The 21,703-nt window shown below is 35.7% G+C and overlaps 1 protein-coding gene across 11 annotated transcripts in view; it reads right to left on the bottom strand.

The window, feature by feature from the left end:
• The window catches only part of DMD (dystrophin), a 1,181,986-nt gene that overhangs the window by 628,385 nt on the left and 531,898 nt on the right, over window positions 1–21,703 (bottom strand). For all 11 annotated transcript variants that reach the window (XM_069032076.1, XM_069032238.1, XM_069031841.1 and 8 more), the window contains 4 exons: window positions 13,442–13,603; window positions 6,892–7,002; window positions 3,433–3,606; window positions 1,626–1,781 (listed from right to left, as the gene is read on the bottom strand). In XM_069032076.1, coding sequence (XP_068888177.1) covers window positions 1,626–1,781; window positions 3,433–3,606; window positions 6,892–7,002; window positions 13,442–13,603 — 603 coding nt within the window. The remainder of the gene's footprint in view (window positions 1–1,625; window positions 1,782–3,432; window positions 3,607–6,891; window positions 7,003–13,441; window positions 13,604–21,703) is intronic.

The following is a 21,703-nucleotide window of genomic DNA, read 5'->3' as shown; positions in this document are numbered from 1 at the left end:
GCAATCAATTACTCCTGATAATGGCTATCCAATTCTTTTATTTCTATATATCTGGGCTTCTGTGACTTTCTCTTAAACTGTTAATTACCATGCTGTGTAAAAGTAAATGTGAGAAATTACATCTAGGGCCGCAGAGCTAAGACAAACACTGCAAATTTTTGAGACACATTAATTTGCAATATGGCTCACTTCAAGTCACTAATGGCTCCCTAATGGCACATTTTTATCCTTTCATTAGTTAAGAGAGGTTTCCTACAATAATGGCACCTGTTTGCTGTTAAGTTAAATATAATGCAGGAATAAATGCCACAGTTCTTTCTAAAATAATGGAGAGCCCAAACATGTTATCCAATCCCAAATGACAGCTATCCACATTTAATGAAGCAGACTCCAGTTTTCTTGACACTCAAAAGATTGACATCTCTTAATACCTTTACTTTCTAGCAAGACAGAACTGTTTTAATTCAGATTCCCTAATGAGTGCTACCTCTGTCAAAATAACATAACTCTTATTGTTTTATCATACTGTAGTCACCAGGGCTTGATTCTCATTATCTGTTTAAACCACATACTGACTCTCAGTATTACCATGGGCTCATTTTCCTAGCTATTAATAATTTATGATTTAAATAATTTATTATCTAAAAATTTAGGAATTTGCTTCCTGTTCTGTTTTGTGTTTTTCAAATGTATAAATTTGAGAAATAAACAGACAGGTATTATCTGTCATTCACAATTATCAGTCATCCAGTCACAGCACCAAATTTACTCTACAGTTTTAGTTCTTTTAATAGTTCTAATGAGGGCAAGAGGGAGAAAAAGGATTAATGAAGGATAGTTGTTAACTGAATTCTTTAAATTTAGGACAGTGTTCTTTAGGACAGTGCCACAATTCCTCTTCTGAGTGTTGTTAATATTGGTTAGGAGTCTGTCCATCTGACTCTGTTTAGTTGACTTTTAGGAAAAATTGAGTAAACAAAACCTTTTCCCATTGGGAACTGGCTTACATATTAAGCTACAGTGAAAATGCAAGTCAGGGTTCTTGAAATTTAAACCAGGGAATAGTTATGTCAAAAACTGACCAGGTGCAAGTGCAAAAGCCACAAAGCATGGTGGTACACGAATGCCTCCCAAGGAAAGATTCAGTGGCAAGAGCTTTTTGTTCAACAGATTTTTGAACAGCAAGAAATGGAAATTATATACTTCAAGATCTGTACAGTCTGAGGCAGAATGAATTTAAAAGGTAGAATTTTCTCTTTTATGAAGTAGCTCTTTAAGTAAAACTTAATCTAAGTAATTTTCTGAAGTAACTCTTTGAGGCATCAAAATGAAACAACATTGCCCATCTGAACTCTAAAAACCAGTGAAGTCAAAAGAAAAAAAACTACCTTACTAAGAAAGTAAAATTTTAAATTGTAATAAAAGAAATTTTTATTTTCCTAGATGGTTGCTTTTTTCCTCAGAGAAACTGAATAGCCATGCTGATGACTGCCTTTGCCTCCATTCCTTCTGTCCTACTGGGAGAACCTTGAAAGGAACCAGTAAAAAACCCCATTTCCTTACCACACCAAGATTATTTTTCCCTTTGCCAGTACATGGTTTTCTTTTGAAAACATAGCACTTACCTTTGCCCCCAATTCATTATATTGCAGCTTCAAAGCTGTAAGCCTTTCATCCAGTTCCTTTGGGTTCTCTGTCTGCTGCTTCTGAACAATCTGCCTCCCGGTTTTTATCACTGTTTCCACTTCAGACTTCACCTCACTCAGGTTTTTATATAATTTCTAATCAAATACAAAGATAAAAGTGAAACACCACCATTAAAAGATGAAAACTAGAAAAGACCATTGAAGGTATTCAGAATCCAAATGAACAAACTCAGAACAGCCCACCTCTATGAAGAGTGAGCTCAAAGATATGTCACTAAAACCAGTGTTAGAAATGTTTTACATAAAAAAGTACACACCATTACTAATTTTTTTAGGCTGTGACAGAGGTTGTTCTCAAACTTAGATAATGCAGTATTTAAAACTACAACAGATGTCTTCTGTCAACTCATACAGAATGTTGGATGTATTTGAACTACAAATAGTCACTAATTGTAAAATCAGTCATTTCTTTCATACTGCTAAACCTAGAGACTGGAAGGATAGAGGATTACCCCTACCTTTAGTAAGTGTCATACTCTAAAAAATTTAATTAATTTAAAAAACCTACATAAAAAAGTAACAAAATTAAGTGGACCTAAAATGTACAATTACTATTTTATTTGCTTCAAGGTCGTATGTATATAGACCACCTGCTTACTAAGTGCTTAATATGATGATAAATTTTTCATTACTGAAAACCTGTCAAGAAATTAGGAAGCTGCACATTGTCTACATTCTGATGATATACTAGAACTAGATTTTGAAAATAGGAAAATTATGAGATTCCTTGTAGTTAAAGATGTTCTAAAATCACTGTAAGTCTTCCACAAAAAACATCAGGACTGCAAAAGCCAGCTGCTGAGTGAAAACATTTTAATTCAGTACAGAGCTTCTAATTACCATGTCATTCTAATAAGAATGTATTCTAACAAGAATATTAATTTAAGAGCAATTTCATTTAAGAAAAACCAAAGATCTAAAGCAGTAACATTGACTTTTCCCGTGTTTATTTTTTTTAAATTTAAATTCTTTCTACATCACAATCTGAAAGAGGTTGGGAGGGGTAAACCTTCAGGCATGCCATTGCCCCAGGAAAAAAAAAAAACAACAATGGAAAAAGCACCCAACAAACAAACAAGCAAACAAAAACAAATACAGTTGAACAAAAAAAAAAAAAAAAAGGGAGAAACCAGCTATTTTAGCTGTTACAATCTTCTTTTTAGGATCGTCAAGAACACTTTGTTTAGCTTGACTTCCCTTCAAGAGTAAAGGGGAACAGGATTTTAGTGATATTGAAGGGATATGTACAGATTTTCTGCATATTCTTTTATGACAGGTTCAGGTCATCTTTTGCTCTTGAACTGAAACAAAGTCATAGCATGCCACCTCATGGAAGTTTTAATCTAGGGGTTTCCATTATGTTTTGTGTTTCCTGGCTAGAATAAACTTGTGCCCTGTAACACCTCTTTTGGTTTCATCACAGAGTTCCATGACTGCAGAATATTTTGGAAAACAGAGCCAATCCAGGGAGAGAGATTCACATGCAGGATGAGTAGTGAGAATTAGAAAGGGACCCTAACTGATACTCTCACATAGTGAAAGTGCATGGCTAGAGTTTTGAAGGGGGTTTTTGTTGTTTTTCTGAGATTTTTGTTTGTTTGTTTGGGTTTTGGATTTTTTTGTGTAACTGATACTTTGTTTCTCATCTGAATTCAGGACAATAATCTGTAATTTTTAGCTTCCTCTGCATAAAGCCGATAGAAAGACAGCATCTTTAAATATTCACCATGCAATGATCCAGCTGTGATTGCACTACTTCCTGCTCAACACTCTTCATCTCCAGCTTGGGCACCTGCAATTTCACTTCATCTAGAATCCTTTTACATTCTTGGAGGCGCTGCTCAAAGTTGGCTGGCTTTTGAAACAAGCGAAACTTCACGGACACATCCTGCAGCTTTTTCTGAAAAGTAAACATGGGTGAGCAGCAAGTGTGAAATCAAATCAATGCTCACAAGTCCTAGTCCTGTTACAGAACACTTAGAATCCATCGCCAATCAACAGTTTTTAATTAAAAGAATATAAAACTTTTGGGGAAGATGCCAGTGGCAGAGAATCTTGGGTCTTCACTGAAGCATAAAAATTCTTCCATCATCCAAGGCACTGGATGCAGCAAAGCCTCTGGCAAAAGAGCCCATATAGACACATAAAGAAAGGGACAAGTTTTGTACTTTTCAATATGTAAACTGTTCACAGGTGTGGGTGGAAGACAGATTCAATGGCTTGAGGATAAGCCACCCACATTGTAGAGGGAATGCTCTTCAACTCTATCAGTTGCTGCTTCTTGGTACGAGGAACAAACGTTTTAGACCTTCAAAGAAACCTAAATAAAGTGGCTTGGCAGCAAGTAGGTCTAGCACAAACCCCAAGATTTAGAGTATAAAATTGATTTATATTTCAATTTTAAAAAAAAGCCTGACTTAGAATTAAAAGAAAGCAATTTGAAGGCAGAAAAAAATCTGTGACAAGCTTGGCTTCTAATTTCACAATTTTCTATCTTTGTGCATTAATTAGACTGCTTGCTCACATGATCCCTAGCTCAGGGGGAGGGGAAATAATTAAAAATAAAGCAAAGAAAAGGAATTTTAATTATATACTTGAAAAAGAACTCATTTCTCTACAGAAGTACAGAGTGAAATATTATTGAATAAGTTTTTCAACTGTCTGGGGAACAAAAAAGAAGAATAAATGTCACTAAGAAAAGTAATTAAATAGGAACTCAGCATCTGCAAACACACTTCCGATTTTTTTATCTTCAAATCATGGACTCTTTATTCCACTACAGTGTGGTCTGTCCTATACAAATTTCAATATACTGTAATAAGGCATAGAATTGGTCTATACATAGGCATGGATAAAAACCCTTCCCACATCAATCAGATTTCTGAAAAGGAGGCAGGAATCATGAGCAGCAAACAATCTGGAGTACCACAGAAAAATATGTAAATATCCAGCAACTCCTTCCAACAAATTTATTCACTAAATGCTTTTTATGACATTGAGATCCAATGAGATAAGAAAGGAAGTCTTTCTGTCAATAAATAAATGGGCAAAGGAATAAAAGTAGGAATCAAGGGTAGGAATAAGTGGTCTTATTTTTCTTCAGTGTGTTTGCATACACTAAATTTGTATGTAATTAGTTTTTCATTCTCTTCTGACACTTCACTTTGATGAAGATCAAATCCTGTGGGAATCTTGCATTACCACATCTGTATCAGTAACCATTTCTGTTGGAAACACTAAGCTTGATATACAAGTGTGATCTAGATTATCTTTTAGCACTCTCACTCGAGTTCTCACAGATAACAATAACAGCTATATTATATACTTATATTTATCTCCAACGGTTTTAAAATAATATAATCTCAATGCTTAAAAGCAGCAAAACAAGAAAAGTGGGTATTTTGAACAACTTGGAACATAAAGAAAACAAAAATGATGTACCTGTCACAACACAGAAGTCATTGTATTAAGCCATTTTGTACCTGAATAATGTGTTCATTTTTGATCATTTTGTTTCCAAAAGTAATTTTTAAAATATAAAATTTATAAAGAAGAATGACAGGTTTATCATTCTGTTTATCTAAAAGTCTCAGCATACTTTAACATATTAGTCAATCTAGAAAAGAGACAATTAAGGATGTATTCAAAAAGTTGACTAGAAAAGCATTCAGTACTGAATTTTGAAAAATAGCTATTTGTTAGAAAAGATTTTACTTTCATGTAACTTTTTTTTTTACTTTTTTTTTACTTTCATGTAACAATTCTCAGTCTCTTAGGACTAACTAGGTATTATATCACTATGGCAGAAATAGATTTTTATTTTGCTAATCATACTTTCCCTCTTAAATTTAAAAATCAGAACTTAACTCTTAGCCTACAATAATACAAAAAGCCAGGATACATTTTCAAATATAGTCATAAATATTTGTAATGAAGGGCTTGGCTTCTACCTGTTTTGGTAGTTGATATTTACATTATGCATGTAAATCACTACGTTTTGCTTATATTTTATCTAATGTTAGCAAAGCAGTCTGTCAAGATGACCTCCACCAATTTTTCATAACTCAAACAGATGCTCATCGTCATCTAGAGAAACCTTACAAAGAAAAAAATATCTGCACAGAGGTGGATTAATAAAAAAGGCACCTATAAAAGGGTAATGCTCCCTTGCATGTTGCTGAACTTACAAACATTTATTTACACAGTCATCCAATGCCTGCATTTCACTAATGAAATAAGGGCAACTTCACAGCTGCCACGGAGACCATCAGAAGGTGAGTTTGTATGAAGAAAGGCAGAAAAATGAGAAAACATAAATATTCTCAACAAAGAAAAGCTAGTTCTGTAGATAAGATGAAACATTAGAAAAAGTCAATTTGTTAATTGCAAATTAATTAACTGCTAAAAAGCAATTAATGTTACCCATAATAAAAATTAAAACCCAAACTGAGGTGCCTAGAAATTCTTGACCGGAATGAATTAAAAAATGGCCATAATGAAATTATTTGTCCTTCTAATGAATTATGACAGTTTGTTTTGCCACCTACAAAAAAACCCTGAAAAAACAAAAACAAAACAAAAAAAAAAAATCCAAAACCACCAAAACCCTCCAGCAAAATAGTCAAGAGCCCATCATTAATGGGTAAAATGTTTTTCTTTCTCTGGTTTTTATTCAATCTTCTACATTTTCAAGAAGGTCTCTCTGTGTCTATTAAGATAGATGAAATAACACATTATTTAACATTTTAAACTGATGTCTGTGTTGTACAGCTCAGCATAATTTGTATTTCAAATGCAGTTCTACTAAATATTTTCAAATATTTTAACATATTTTTAACCGCAAATATTTTCAAATACATCAAAAATTCTATCAAAAAAGCCTCACTGTCGTTTTCTGTCTTGAAACTTCAGCATATTCAAAGCACCCCTTATTATACAGTGTCCCTACCAGTTGGTTACAAAAATCCTGCACACCCTAGAACTGCTGACAGGAAGGCTGGAACAGAAAAATGAGTGGTAAGAAGGTATGGATGGTATGCTTTAACCACTCTTGATCTTCTGGCTAGAAAGGAACAGATAAAGCAGAGGAGATACCTTAAGAACACTTCATGGCAGAGTAATAGTACCACTCATACTACTGACTTGAATGAATGAAGGAAAAATGGAGTAAATGAAGTTTGCCTACCTGTGCCACATCAATTTGGGAAAGCACTCTTTTGGCAGCATCTTTACCCCGGTTTCGTTTCTTCATTTCTTCCAAGCTAATCTCATGGCTTGTTAATTCAGATTGTATTTTCTGTTGGAAAACAAAGACAGCAATCTGCAAGGTTTGAAGGAAAACTGTATGCTGTTTACATTATTTGGAACAGTTGATTTTGAAATGTGTTGAACAGCAGTGCTAGTCTGGGCAGCACTGCCAGCAGCACGAGGGAGTGACCCTGCCCCTCTACTCAGCCCTGCATCTGGAGTGCTGTGTCCAGCTCTGGGCTTCTCAGTGCAAGGGAAACATGGAGCTCCAGGAGAGGCTCCAGAGGAGGGTGACAAAGACGATTAAGGGACTGAATTTATTTTTTCTGAAGGAAAATAACAGTTTTCATTGGTAAGAACATTAAAATTTAATCATGAAAAAAAAAATAGAAAAGTTATTTGCTTGACTATTCTTAATTCTTATTATTTGCACAGTTACACCAGCAAGGTGAGAGAAAACTGATCAAACTGTCCTGTAAGTATAACATCATCTCCATCTTAGAGAGCTCTGCTATATCTAAAACAGTGGACAATTTGTGGTGTACTACTGACCAGAACCAAATGTTCAGTATCACTTTTCTGTAGTTAAATGCACAATGACACACAATTCATTATTATAATAACTTAACCAGCAATGTGTGTTAGAAAATACATTAAGTCTGTCTGCAAGATCAGAGTGTGATCCAAAGAAAAACATCAGCTTTTTTTGGTTCACCATAAATCAACCTTACAAGAAATAATTAACTTAAGCAGTGTTGGCTAGTGCAATGTAATGGAAAAGAATTTCCAGAAAATATATTAATACAATATACTTCAGGATGATTCACATATATTTATGTTTAAATTGCTGGAAAATAAGAAATTGAAATTATTAGCAGAAGTGCTAGACAGCACTACTGAGAAAAATTACCCAATGAAATAAAGACAAGAAGGTATGTTCCCATCATGAGATGCATTTGAGGTCACTACTCCTGCATTAAAAAGTGATTTTATATTTAATCCTTTTTTTAATGGTATACAGCATTTTTTCAGATACTCTGAAGACCAGGTATAATTTAAAATATATGCACATAAATTCATCTTACACTACAGTAACATTTATAGTAAAAATTAATATACATGTATTTTAAATCACATTTTCATAGGTTATTAAGTACAAAACTGTGTACACAATACACTGCCCATTTTATATGGATATTACGTGGTTATAATGACTTCTATACCATTATCATGTGTTATGTATTTCCTCACTTTACTGAAAGCAGTTTTTCACTGCTTGATACTGAATGTTATGCCATATTTATATTCAACTTTTATTGAAAATGTATTGAATTTTAAGAAAAAAGACTTGCAAAACTACAAGAAACCACTAAGTCTTTACTAAGTTTAATTTCAAGAATATATATGTGGCTCTAAATTAATCAGTACTATTTTGAGAATGAAAATATTTTCCTAAAGCAAAGTATTTGTAAAAGCAAAATGACTAGCAGAAAGCTCCAAATTTAGATGATTTTTTTTCTTCTAAAATTATCATAGTTGTATATTTTTGATTTTTCATATTTTGAGTTCTCCTTGATAAGGCTATTTAATGAATGGTCAGAAACATATGGAGCAAATAATAGAATTTTTCCAAATACGATATTTAATATTTGAGAAAACAAAAATGGTCAACTAAAAGAATGATTCCATCAAGAAGAGAAGGTTTATTTAATTGCTGAGCATTTAATTTTTTCATTGTCTGAGTTTAAAATTCCCCCTTGAAGTGTGTTTGAGTTGTAACAGAATTATCTTCCATTTTTGTGCTACACGCAGACCACACTAGTGGTGATTTAGGATGAGTTAGTACCAGAAGCCAAATAACTTTTTGATGTCTTGGATGTTAGAAGTGCACATAAATGGAAGAAGCAAGTCTGCATGTTAAAAAATATACAATATCACACCCAGTATTTCAACAGTTTGCTTCTGCACCTCATCAACTAACTGGTTTTTGGTTGCATTTTCCAATTTACTTTGTTCAACCTCAGAGTCACTCCAGAAAGCATATAACTGAACAGTTCTTATCTGAATAGGTCAGAACAGCACAGATAAGGGTAGGGTTTAAGCAATTAGGTATTATGGGACATTGCATAGAGATTGTTCTATGTTACTTTTTTAAATTGCTCTGCAGGAGAGAGATGAAGCATCATCTCCTCTGACATCAAAATGTGGAATCGGAGAGAACAAACACATTAGAGGAAAGATTAAATGAAAAGTTAGTAAGGCTTGTAGCAAGGAAAGCCTTTTTTTTATTATTATTTGTTTGCTACTGCTGCTCATAGGCAGAAAGATTAAATCCGTCCTGAAGAGATACAAAAGAATTTATAACACCTGCCTAGGATATCCATTATTATTCAATTTTTAAATTACCACTTTGACTTTTGTGTCTCTTTTGACTCACAAATTTATTGCATTGACTTCTTAACATCCATAAGAAAACACTATTTTTTCTGCTATTATCCCCATCTCTTCTTTTCTCAGTGGCTCCTGACTATTTCTTTTCTATTTTTTTTTTTTTTAATAAGAGCAAAACCTTTGCCTTTGTTTAATTTCTAGAACATCAGAATATATGTGCTGTATGTAACGAAGCAATAATGTTGTGCATAAATTATTGTGTCCTACTGGTTAAGGATTCTCATTTGCCCTCACTGGCAACCTTTCAGGAAATTTGCAAAATTTTTATTTTTTTATATATATATATATAAGTAAAAGCATATAACATATAGATCATGATGTTACAGCACTAATGACATACAGGTAAGTCTTAACTCAAACTACATACTTAGTTATGGACACTACCTTTCAAGAAATATTCACTGGAGAGTCCAAATGAGAAATGTAGAACAGGGTAGAACCATGACTGATAAGGCAAGACTGGAAGCTGGACATGATAAATGCAGTTAAAAACACAGTGTTCAGATGCTATGGAGATGTGTTAGAGGGTGACAGCCTGTATAGTACAGAAATGTGCATAGATATTCAAACTTAACACATAATAAAATGTAAGCTTATGCTTCTGAATAATACTTATCAGCTCTTCCCTCTGACCACTGATCCACATATGGCTTAACAAAACAATTCTCACAATTTCCAGGAGAGGAAAGGTAAGTGTAAGTAACTTTAACATTTTCCTAAGTAGACAGCTGTGAGTTCTTTGTCCCAAAATATTAGCCTGAAGGCAATGAAGTGCGGCATCATTCTTGTTAAGTAACACCTTGAGCAACTGAACAATTCTGCTATTCTGTTCATCACATTAACTTTGGTTTTGAACAAAGCACAAAGATACTATAAAAATAGATTAATAGCCACCTTCACTTAGAAAACAGCCAGGCATGTAGTGCTTATCACTACAGAACTGAAATTATCCAAGGAATTTATTGAAAAGGTAGATTACTTTTGCACTTTTCAAAAATAAAATATTGAGTTCTTCTCCATACCACAACTTATATAATTTGACTGGGGAGAACAACAGACAAGTGATTTGTCATATGCAGCCGAGAAATGAAATAAGTCTATTTTCTCTCCTAGAAGGTAAAAATGCTCATGTAGTCACTCAGACTAAGGAGAAGTACAAAGTGGAAATTCTCTCTTCCACCAGAAGTCATTGAATAACAAAGCTACGAATAATTATTTGGAAAATGTTTTCTCATATAAATGTAATAATTTTGGTAAAGATTTATTTTCTTCCTGACAGTTAAAGAATACTTGATAAAAAGTCAACAACTGCAAATTCTTGTGATGATGGCTTCATTCTCTGTATTTTTTGGGTAAGTTTAGAAAATGAAAAAGTCTTCCATTGTGATCATGAGATCAAGCATACAAATAAATAGTCTTTCCTTTTGGAATATTGCTTTAGAATTTACCTCACTGGAGGTTTTGTCATCATTGGACCTTGAAGAATCTGTACTGATTTCTCTCTGTGGTTGCTGTTAGGTTTTTTTTTGTCTGAATACATCATCTTTAGTTGTATTCCAAGTAATTTGGGTAACACTGGCTCTCTAGCATTAAATTCTCAGCGCCACATGGTGGAGTAAGAAGCACACAGAATTTATATTCAGAAAGTGATCCTAAGGAGAAGTTGAATAGCACTATTTGACTCACCTTTTTTTCTGTCAAGTTTCTGAATAAGCTAAACTGATCTTTTCACTTAAAAAGAGGAGCTAAATATAATTTTCTCAGGTTAATTTCTGATCAGCTGAAACAAAGATTATTCCTCCTATCAATGCTCTAAATGGATTTGAAATTTTTGAAGCAAACACACAGAGCTCCCAAGCCCTCAGCAGCTTTCTGATTATAAATTTCCCCATATGTTCTTTTAGAACATATTCAGCAACACATATTGCTGAATGGTTTGCTAAATCCCTCAGCATGGATAAACTGATCCCTGCCCAGAAAGCAACACCACTGACTGAAAGATTCCCATTCCAGCTGTGCAGACACTATTGTAGGTATCTTACATGAACGAACTGTTTCCAGCTCTACAAAAGAACTGTGCCAGCAGAATCTCCACAGGAGACACGGCCATTCAAGATGTGCTGCTCTGCCACTGGCTGGGGTAGCTCTTTGCTGGAGGAATGACTCAGTCTATTTACCCACATAAAAATGATTGTTTATTCCCTTTCCCTCTAAGGATTTTAAAGAACTTCACAACTGAATTTCAGAGAACTTCAATATTTGCATTAAACCTGTTCAGTTGTTAATTAAGTTTTTTTTTCATTAGGTCTCACTGGCACCATAAAATAAAAACATGAAAGGGAAAAAATCAGCAGCCTCTATGCTGGTTTTCCCACAGTGGATATAATACAATCGGGTGAACCTGACATAAGACAATAAAATCTCAAGAAAAATGACAAGTTCTGCAAAGGCACTGAGCTGAAATTTTCCTATGAAAGTGTGCTAATTAAGGTTGATTGGGTTTTGTGCTGCTTCATTTTCTGAAGTTCTGAATTACTTCCTTTTACACAGTCTGTAGTAATTCCCGATAAAGTACCTGAGGATGCACATAAACCAGATGCATCCCCAGACATGTGAAGCATACAAGGGTCCAAACACACCATAAAAAAAGAGTACATTTTCATAGCAAATTTTCTTATGTATTCATTCTATGTAATTACAAGATGAGAAATTCAATTGAGGTATCTTTAAAAAAATGTTAATTTTTATCTTATTAAAAAATTGCTTGCACCATTCAGATTTCTAGGAAGGAGAAAAATAATTCAAGAGAGTCAGCAGACAACATTGTTTAGGGTTCAAACTGAAACAATTTGTCTAAATCTGTTATTATACTGATATAAATTAAAATAAAATAAAGTAGGATAAAAGATATTTTCAAAATAAGACTGAATCCAGATGTGGTCCTATGTTCCAAATATAGAATTTATAGTCCTTACATACACATAGAAATATCTGCATGCACCTACAAAGGTGCACACACACAAACAAAGTAACTGAAAGGTACATCTATCTACATGTTAATTCAAAAGACGTAGTAACCTTTCTTTCTGAAAAGAGAGAAGAAATTATTTTCAGGGCTGCATATATTCATCTCTGAATATATTTAAGATCATCTAAGCTATTCCCTACAAGACAGTAATTTTTTTGGAAAGATTTAAAACTCTACAAACATGCCTAAAAAACCACAACTGAATGCCTCTTCTAAAATCATTATAAAAGCATTCATTTCCAACTTCCCCGCAGTTTTTTCCCTGTTTGTTTACTTTCATAATATGACTACCTAAATTTAGATGAAATTAACAGAAAAGTTGAGATATAATATTGCAGAGTGTTAATAGTTTTATTGCATAGATGTTTGGTTTCATTTCATTCATATTCTTACCTTCTTAATGCTGCAGGAAAGTAGACTTTACAGAAGAAAGAATGAAAGTGTAAACATGATAATTATTTTTATAATAACATTTTTATTTCAAAGGCTCAATAAACCATGTGTAAAGATTGGAAAAAGCTTTTTCCATTGAACTTATGTGAGCTGTGAAAGTTTAAATATAAGTACATTGATGTGCACATGATGAAATAATGAACAATGTGGTCTATGTTTCAATAATTTAGTAACAAACCTTAGGCCAGATAATCAGCTTTGCAAAAGAGCCATCCAAGAGTAGTGAGGATGAGTTTCTTCTTTCTATGATGGGAGCTGGATTTTAAAGACTCACATTGCCTACCGTTGTTATTTTAAAATTACTGCATAGTCTTCCATGATATTTATAGCTTTTTACATCTTTTGGACTGGTATATAATATAAATCAGAAGGAAAATATGACTTTAATAGGAGAGTAGCTTAAACTTCTCAAAGTAATCCTACACAAAATTTACTTGCACTTTCATGCTGATCACGTTGCAAATCCTCTTTAATGAGAGGCCGAGGGACAACCAAACACTCTTTGGTTGATTAAGAAAACTAGTAAACACATGAGCTCAACATGTGTATAACTTACCTGTGCTTCCTGAGGGACCTGTGCTGCATCCACTCTGTCTGCAGTGTAGGCTGTTAACTGCTTGTCAATAACAGCCAGAGACTCTTGGATCAAGCGCAGTGTTTTGTCAGTCTCCTGTGCAGATTGAATACTCTGTTCAAGACTTTTCTGTCTTCTCACGGCCTAAAAACAATGATAACGTTATCAGCATTCACAGTAATAATGCATATAACAAATTTTTTTCCACACATTTTTTTTTCCCCAAAAAAATTCAGGCAAGAAATCAGACACAGGACTCCTGACTTGTGCTCATCCACCTTTTTGTAGGATAAATTGCGCATCTTTTTGCCACCCATTCGTTTTTCTTGGTATGAAACAAACAACACCCAGATCCACAGACAAGTTCTAAAAAGCGAAGGATCCCAAAAAACCAATGTGTAAACTGAGGATTTCTATTCAGAGTGCAAGATGGCAAAGCTCCATCATCAAACCATCCTGACAGTGCTGTCTTTCTGAGGCAGAGAGGTCCTCCTGATCTTATTATATAATTCAAGAGACTTTGTTTACTGAGAATAGGGTTACTGTCATCACAATCCTATCCAAGGCAATCCACCTCAGTAAGTGAGAGGGATAAAGACTCTCTTGAGCTGGATTTCTCTTAGATGAAGCATAAATAGCTGTTTGGAAGAGACAATGCCTACTTTTTCTGTAATGTGGGGGAAAAAAACCCTAAAAAGTTGAATCTTGCTTCTAGTCCCCCAGCAGTGCCCCTGTGGCTTTTTACACGACCCTTTTTGGAGAAGGATGTTTTCCTTTCAAAGGAGTTCAGTTTATGGTTTAAAAAATGAGGGCAATAAATTCTCCATCCAATTTGTCCTTAGAACACGCTTATATTAAACACTTCACATAAATGAGTCAGCTTTAAATATTATTTGCAACACTTTAATAAGGCATTTATCAGGTAATAAATAACCCAGTACGTTCTTCCATCTGTCATTGTGTCTACCTGCAGACTCATATTTTACTTGGACCCCAGCTACTGCCTGGCAGAGTTTCTGCTTTATACAAAGCACACAATAATTACCAACAACTTCAAATTCAACAGAGTTTTTCTATGTACAAGCCCAGCCATATTGCTGATCACAGGATAAGGTAACTAACTTTCTTTGACATTAATCAAAGGTGAAAGCAAGCACCCTTTAAATAACATTGCTAGGTATCCTACCATTTTTCAAGTCAAATCACACGTTTTCTCTCTGGTAAGCCAGACAAAGTTAATTTTATTTCATACCCATTACAACACTCTTGCCTTGAACAAAAATATCTCTCAGCAATTCTGTGAGAATATTTGATATATCTGTACCTTCTTCATGGAGCTCAGATTCTTACAGAGCTTCACATATAACAAATGAAAAAGATTATTTCTTGTGAGCATTCTTGCTAGCTGTTTGACTTAGTTAAAGGATAGGGATCCAACCAGTATTTTCTATATTTGTTTTTGTAAGCTGCTTTGTGCTATTTCAAAACAACTGATCAGATAATCTTGTATCACTGCCAGTTCCAGGAACCTTCTGTGGAACTGAGCAGCTTTACATATCAGACTCATGCTGTCAGTGTTAATGGGAGCACCTAAACCACCAAGGTATTATTACCCTACTACATTACTAAGGCTTGCTACTTAAATTACTTTTATGTTCATCTGACTGCAGATTTTAATGTAAAAAACTTCTCAGCCTGTTCAAAGCAGAGAGTTTAAAAACCACAGCTGAATTTAAAAACCACAGCTTCCATCTACCTTGGCACTACTTACTACTGATTTGTAAGCCTGGCTAAGATATAGACTATCAATCCATCTGCGTCACTATAGGGTAGATTGAAAGACACATTAGATCAGAAACAGGATAAGTAGCTTTCTACATCTAATGGGTAAGGTCATCCTCCTGGAAGCTTGGAAGAACCATGGAAGAACCTCCCTGCCTTAACTGATCTCTGTGGTTAACTGTTTAGGACTAACACACGCTCCATGTCCTTCTGTACAGGAAAGCTCACCATTTAAAATAAGACACTAATAAAGTTCCATTCTTATGAGTCATCCAAAAAAGTGTCTGCACTTCCCAGAGAATTCAATATTAAATTTAGTCTTATCTGAAAAACTAGTTTTATAGCAACACCTGAAACTCTGAACCTCTGTTAAATATTTGGAACTAGGGACTTGTTTAAGTACAGATACATTTGCTGCCAGCCTTAGAAGCAGACTGCATGCATGCAATGAAGTAACAGAATGCATGCAAATTCCCAAAGCCTAAAACACTACAAAAAATAAGTGGTGATCGAAAAATTGTCATCTTTGTGCTGATATAATCAGAAACTATGTATATCAAAATCCCATTTTAGAAAACAACTGGAAAAATTAAAAGATTCCTAAACTTGTTGATCAAATATTATAGCAGATTAGCTTAAGGAAAAATTACAAAAAATCGTTGCCTGAGTATGACTGAATTTTTACATTTGTATTTCAAGTAAATATGAAGTCAGATAAATACATATTCATGCTTGTGATGTCTTTATGTGCACACAACACATACACAACGACAAAAAATTCCCCTTTCATTGTCTTCAGAGAGAATTTGATTACAGCCTGAGAATCTGTGTGACATTTTGCCTCTTCCAAGTGAGCTGAAAGTACATCTTTTCCCAAAACTGTGAACAGCTTAAGTGAATGAATGGATGATGTCAGACCAAGACATGAATGCAGCAGTAAAAGAGAGGAATTATTTTGCAAAGGGAGAACAGCCACACAGCTGAATGTTGGGAAATAGTACCTCCAGAGTTGTGATGATTTTCTCTGATACAAATGGGTGCTATCTTAATTTTTTTGTCTGTATTGCTTACTGGAAACCCTGTCCTGCATGTTCACCCAAAGTCAAGACCCTGTTGAATTCCCACACCAAATGTAAATGAAAATCTTTACAATAATCTTATAAAAGGTATGATACACTCATGTAATATAACATATTTCTACAATAAGCAACAATTGATTCAAAAATTTAATCTTTTTCACTAAGTAGGTCCCTGGTACTACCACTGGCATTGCAGAATATTTTCCTAATTCAGTCAAGGGGAATGCCACAATATTGAGAAGCTTACTTCTTCTCTTTCCATAGAAAAGAGTTGTTGGTGGACATAAGCATTAGAATGCTTTACAAAAAGGAGTAGTGATACTACACACTTACATCTCTGAAGGCGAGTTTCAAATTTGTCCTTACAACCCATGTCTGTCTGTGTGAAAATCTATATATGCCATTTTTTAAAGACATGTGAGAGCTGAGAGCTGAAATTTTATGTATCTATGATATAAAAGTATTTTAATTTATGACGTCCTGGTTGATTCATTTATTTGTTTCCTGAAATATTATGGGGTTTCTATTTCATTGTGAAAAAAACTAGATGGCTTAATACTGCAGTGTGGGTCTGAGAAGATAACAAGAAACTCCAGCTTTGCTATCAGATCATAGTCAATAAAGCTGAAGGCTTTGGTCTCTGAAGAGAAATAGCTGACAGTTAATTTCTAAACAGAAAATCTCAGGAAAATAACCAACTCTTTAATTATTTCTGAGCCATCAAAATGTTGACAGCTGTCAAGGAAAACTAATTCAAAGAAAAAAAAAAAAATCTGCTGTTAGGCACTATCACAATGAAAGAGAAACAAAAAAAAAATATTTATGGAATACATTTTTAATTTAAGTCTCTACAGGGTTTTTATAGATTTTTAGTGGGTTTATGATAAACATAACACTTTTTATGATATGATGTTCTGCACAAACCTGTCTACAATCTACCAAAAGCCAATGGTAAATGCAGGAAATAGCAACATTGCATATTACCCATATAAAATGTAATATTAAGGGGAAGGACCATAGTTAATTCCTTGATGTTGAATGTTATAAAGTTGTATTTATAGATATTACCACTTTTTTGACTAAATAAGACATTTCATCTGTTTAATGACATCAGTCACACATGCAGTTACTAAGATGTTGGTTAGAGTTTTACGGTTAAAACCAAATAGTGTCAAGGCAGTACTCAGTAGTTGGGCTGTGGGAGAATAATAGAACAAAACCTTTTGAATATTACAGCACTTTTACTACAGGGTATATTTATTTAAAATGCAGAATTAAGTTCATTAATTAGCTTATAAGTTACAGCTTGTGGAAAAGGGTCTGTTAAGAAACGCAGAAATCTTAGCTTTTTGGGAGTTTTTTGTGGCTCAGTTATACACTCGTATTATTAAGAAATGTTGCCATAGGCAAAGCTAAAAAGTTAGGAAGCTTTAAAATTCCGTCTTAATTTGCTTAAATTACTTTAAAATTTAACCTGACTCTTGGTGTTATAATGAATGTGACTGAGATATATCACAAATTCTCTGTACCCTGTTACAGTGCGGATACTGTAATACGCGTATCAAACAAGGAGGTCCATGGAAAAGAGATATCTATGGACCAATTCTTGGTAGATGTTTCAGAGATGTTTATTTCTCCAGCCCATGGCTGGGCTCTGCCGAGGAACTGCTACAGTCACGGGACTCGAGGGTCCTTGCCCGTGCAGGAAACACAAACCAACCAATAGGGAACGAGGCTGACCAAGGGCAGGGAAACCCCGTGCCTCCCACCCAGGGCCCCTCTCCCAGGACCACATGGCAGGGGCGAAGGCCCCAACATTTCACCCATTTATTTTTAACAAAAAGAGATTTAGAACTTAACATTGCAAACAACTGGATAAACATAACAAGAACAGTTTCAAGACAAGACAAGCCACCCTCCTGAGTCTTTAAATGTCCAAACAGATTCTCCAGAACATCTTCAGGCTGACAGAAGGGAGACAGGACTCTCCTGTCTGCTTTGTGGGGAAACTGAGGCAGGAGAGGGTTTAATTTCTTCCCTCCCGCTTTTCATCCCCCCCTCAGCATCGGAGAGGCATTGTAAGGAAAGGGAATTGTATAGGGAAGCCATGGGGTGAAAAATGGATTAGGAATAAACTGGGGATGGGGTAAACTTAGGAAAGGGTTCATATTGGGTATAGGATAAAAGGGGAAATTAGGCTGTGGGTAGGGAAATTGCTGGAATGGATATTGTTTATAATTTTGTGCATAACGGCTGCCTTTGACTGGAATACCTCCAGGCCCAGTAACATTTGCTGCTTGTAAACCCTTCTTTCCTTGCACTATATCAAATTGAACAACTTCCCCATCTCCTACACTTTGCAGGTAATTTTTAGGGTTATTCCTTTTAATGGCAGTTCTATGGATGAATAAATCTTCCCCTGTATCATCTTGTGTTATAAATCCATAGTTGTTTTTGACATTGTACCATTTCACAGTTCTTGTGATTTTCGTGGCTACAACTTCTCCTCTCACGTGCTTGCGTGTTTGTTGTGGCTGCCTGTCCTGCGTGGCTGCCGCCTCGCTGACTCCAACGTCTCAGCCGGGCCCCCGCGTTGCAGCTGCTGCACGCCCTCTGAGTGGTGCTGCTCCGGCGCGTGTCTGGGCTCTGCGTGGCCCTGCGCCCATGTTTTGGCCGGGCCCCCGAGCAACGACCCCCCTGCGCCCTGCTCCAGTGCACGTTTCAGCTGGGTGCGGCTCCGCTTCACCGCCGCCAGCCGCCGCCCCTCTCAGTCGGGCGCTCACGGGGCTCTCTCCACCATGCGCTGCGCGGGGCCAGGGGGGCACCGCCGGGTCGCCCCACTCCCGCCGCGCCTCGCTCCGCTGCCAACACTGCGGCTCGCGCTGTTCCTCCCGCATGTGGGAACTGCCTCGCTGCTGCTCAGAGAGGGCTCGGTCCGTGTGGCCGCGGTCGCGTGGTCTCTGAGCCAGGCTTCCCTTCATCAAGACACAGCTGACATTGCCCAACAGTCTCAGTAATTAAATATTCCTCCATCAGCATATATTTTGACTCAGAAATTAACTGTGTCCAAACGGTCTTCCAAAAGTCTTTGGTAAGAATCACATCCCAAGAAACATAGAAAAAGTTCTTAAGCAACCATGCCAGGAAGTGTTTCAGTTCCTTTTGAGCTTGAATTAAGCTAAAATTTACAAATCGTTGTTCAAGAATCTTTTCAAGTTTAAGATAAATGTCCATATGTGGCTCTGAGAGCCAAAAGTCTTCCCACGGTTCCTCCATAGTTTAGATATGGAATAGCAAAACAAAAACAAGAAGACAAATCCAGAGTTTCTAGAGTTTACTCACACATCAGTCGCTTACGGATCGGGGATCGTTCTGCTCACATTATGCACCATTTGTTACAGTGCGGATACTTCAACACGCGTATCAAACGAGGAGGCCGTGGAAAAGAAATATATATGGACTGATTCTTGGTAGATGTTTCAGAGAGATGTTTATTTCTCCAGCTGCATGGCCGAGGCTCTGCTGAGGAACTGCTCAATCACAGGACCCGAGGGTCCTTGCCCGCGCAGGGGAACACAAAACAACCAATGGGAAATGAGGCTGACCAGGGGCCAGGGAAACCCCGTGCCTCCCCCCCAGGGCCCCTCTCCCAGGGCCACATGGCAGGAAGTGACCTCAACAGTACCCTTCACATCAAATTCCGAACATGTTAATCTTTGCTTAATCTCAGAGTAGATTAATGTTTGTGCTTAGACCTAAATTAGAAACATGTTTTTTAAAATTCAAAACATTACCTTTGGACCCATGATTTTTTAATACCCTCCAACCTAGAACTAATTCTTCTGCAAGTTCTAGTAATATTATGCAGTGTGCTTTTCACGTAAATGCCTACAAATATATGACCTCCCAGCCATTAAGTGATATTCAGATTTGATCAATTGAATTCCAAACCTGGAAACCATACCAGGAAAGATTCTTCTGTCTTTTTAGGTTATCACTGCAGGCAGATAATGCCTCAGAACTTGTAAAAGCAGCCCTCTTGGCAGCCAGAAATCATGTGGAGATTGGGTGTGAAATATTCTTTCTCCTCTGGAGAGGAGAGCAAAACAGAAAAATTGTGTCAAATGATGAATGCGTGCTCTTTGAAAGAAACCAAAAGTAATCTTCAGGGGAGTCCTAAAAGGAATTAAGAGATAGGACCCAACAATAATAATTGAATCTAGTGTAAAGCCCATGTGAACAATAATGTTTTGTACAGTTTTCTGCAAGCATAGACTCAAGAATATCTGATTGTCGTTTTTGAAGTTTGCTGGACAGGATTTAAATCACTTTCAGCATTACAAGGGATGATAGTTGCTTGCAATATTAGCTTCAAATCCTTCAGTGTTTCCTAAATCCAGTATATAGAGTTTTAAGTGAATCAGTCCTTGAAAAGTAAGGATAGGGTATACTTTGCTTATCAGCCAGCCCCAAATGTTCAAAAGTAAACTAAGCACACTCGGTCTTTGTTAGCTAAAGAAGATAAGGCATATAAACACAGGCCATTATCTGCCTTTGAAAATGAATCTCTATCTCAGCAGCAAAGCTGCATTGTCTTGCAGCATCATTCATATGGAAGTGGTTGGTTTGGTTGCTCTATTAGTAGTGAATAAATATTTCACAAATCAGTTTCTGCCCACATGAGCTTATTGTCTTGGTAATTACCAGCACAATTATTCAAATAGAAACAAATAACTTCACCACTTTAGGACTACCAATCAGCCAAGTGAAGAAATGACCTTGACCATGAGCTGGTTTGTGTTATGTGCCTGCAATATATTTTATACAAGGAGAATGCTGCTTGAATTTCAAGAGACGACACAAACAGCACAGAAAGTTCAGTATCAGGAATCTATGAAAAAAAAAAAAAAAGTATGTTTTTCCACTTCTAAGATCTCACCATTAGTATTTAACTACTCAACATCTGATCAAGCTTCCAAAGAAGCTTTTAAAGAAGCCCTCCACCCCAATTTGTCTATCTTTGAAAGAAATTGGAGAGCAATGAGCAAATTTCTAATATATTTTGCCTATATTCTCATCCAAATTATTTCCAGAATTTCACACATCTTCATGATATGCTTTTCACACTAAATCCCTGAAGTTTTATGAATTTTGATTTAATATCTATCAGTGGTGACTGAATAGTATTCACCTATCACTCAGAAAGACTATTTGAAAGTCTTGTTCTCATACCCTGGAAGCCTTCTGTATGTTCCTAGTTTTCTCCTTCAAGTCAGTAAAAAATTGACAAATACAAAGAAGTAGAATTCCAGAGAGTCCATAAATTTTTATAAACTCACAGAAGTGAGATTATATTAAAAAAAAAAAAAAAAAAAGGCTAAAA

The sequence above is a fragment of the Aphelocoma coerulescens genome, chromosome 1, assembly GCF_041296385.1.
Source record: "Aphelocoma coerulescens isolate FSJ_1873_10779 chromosome 1, UR_Acoe_1.0, whole genome shotgun sequence".
Lineage (NCBI taxonomy): Eukaryota > Metazoa > Chordata > Aves > Passeriformes > Corvidae > Aphelocoma > Aphelocoma coerulescens.
Note: the sequence above shows the minus strand (reverse complement) of the source record. Positions and strands in the feature narration are given on the sequence as shown.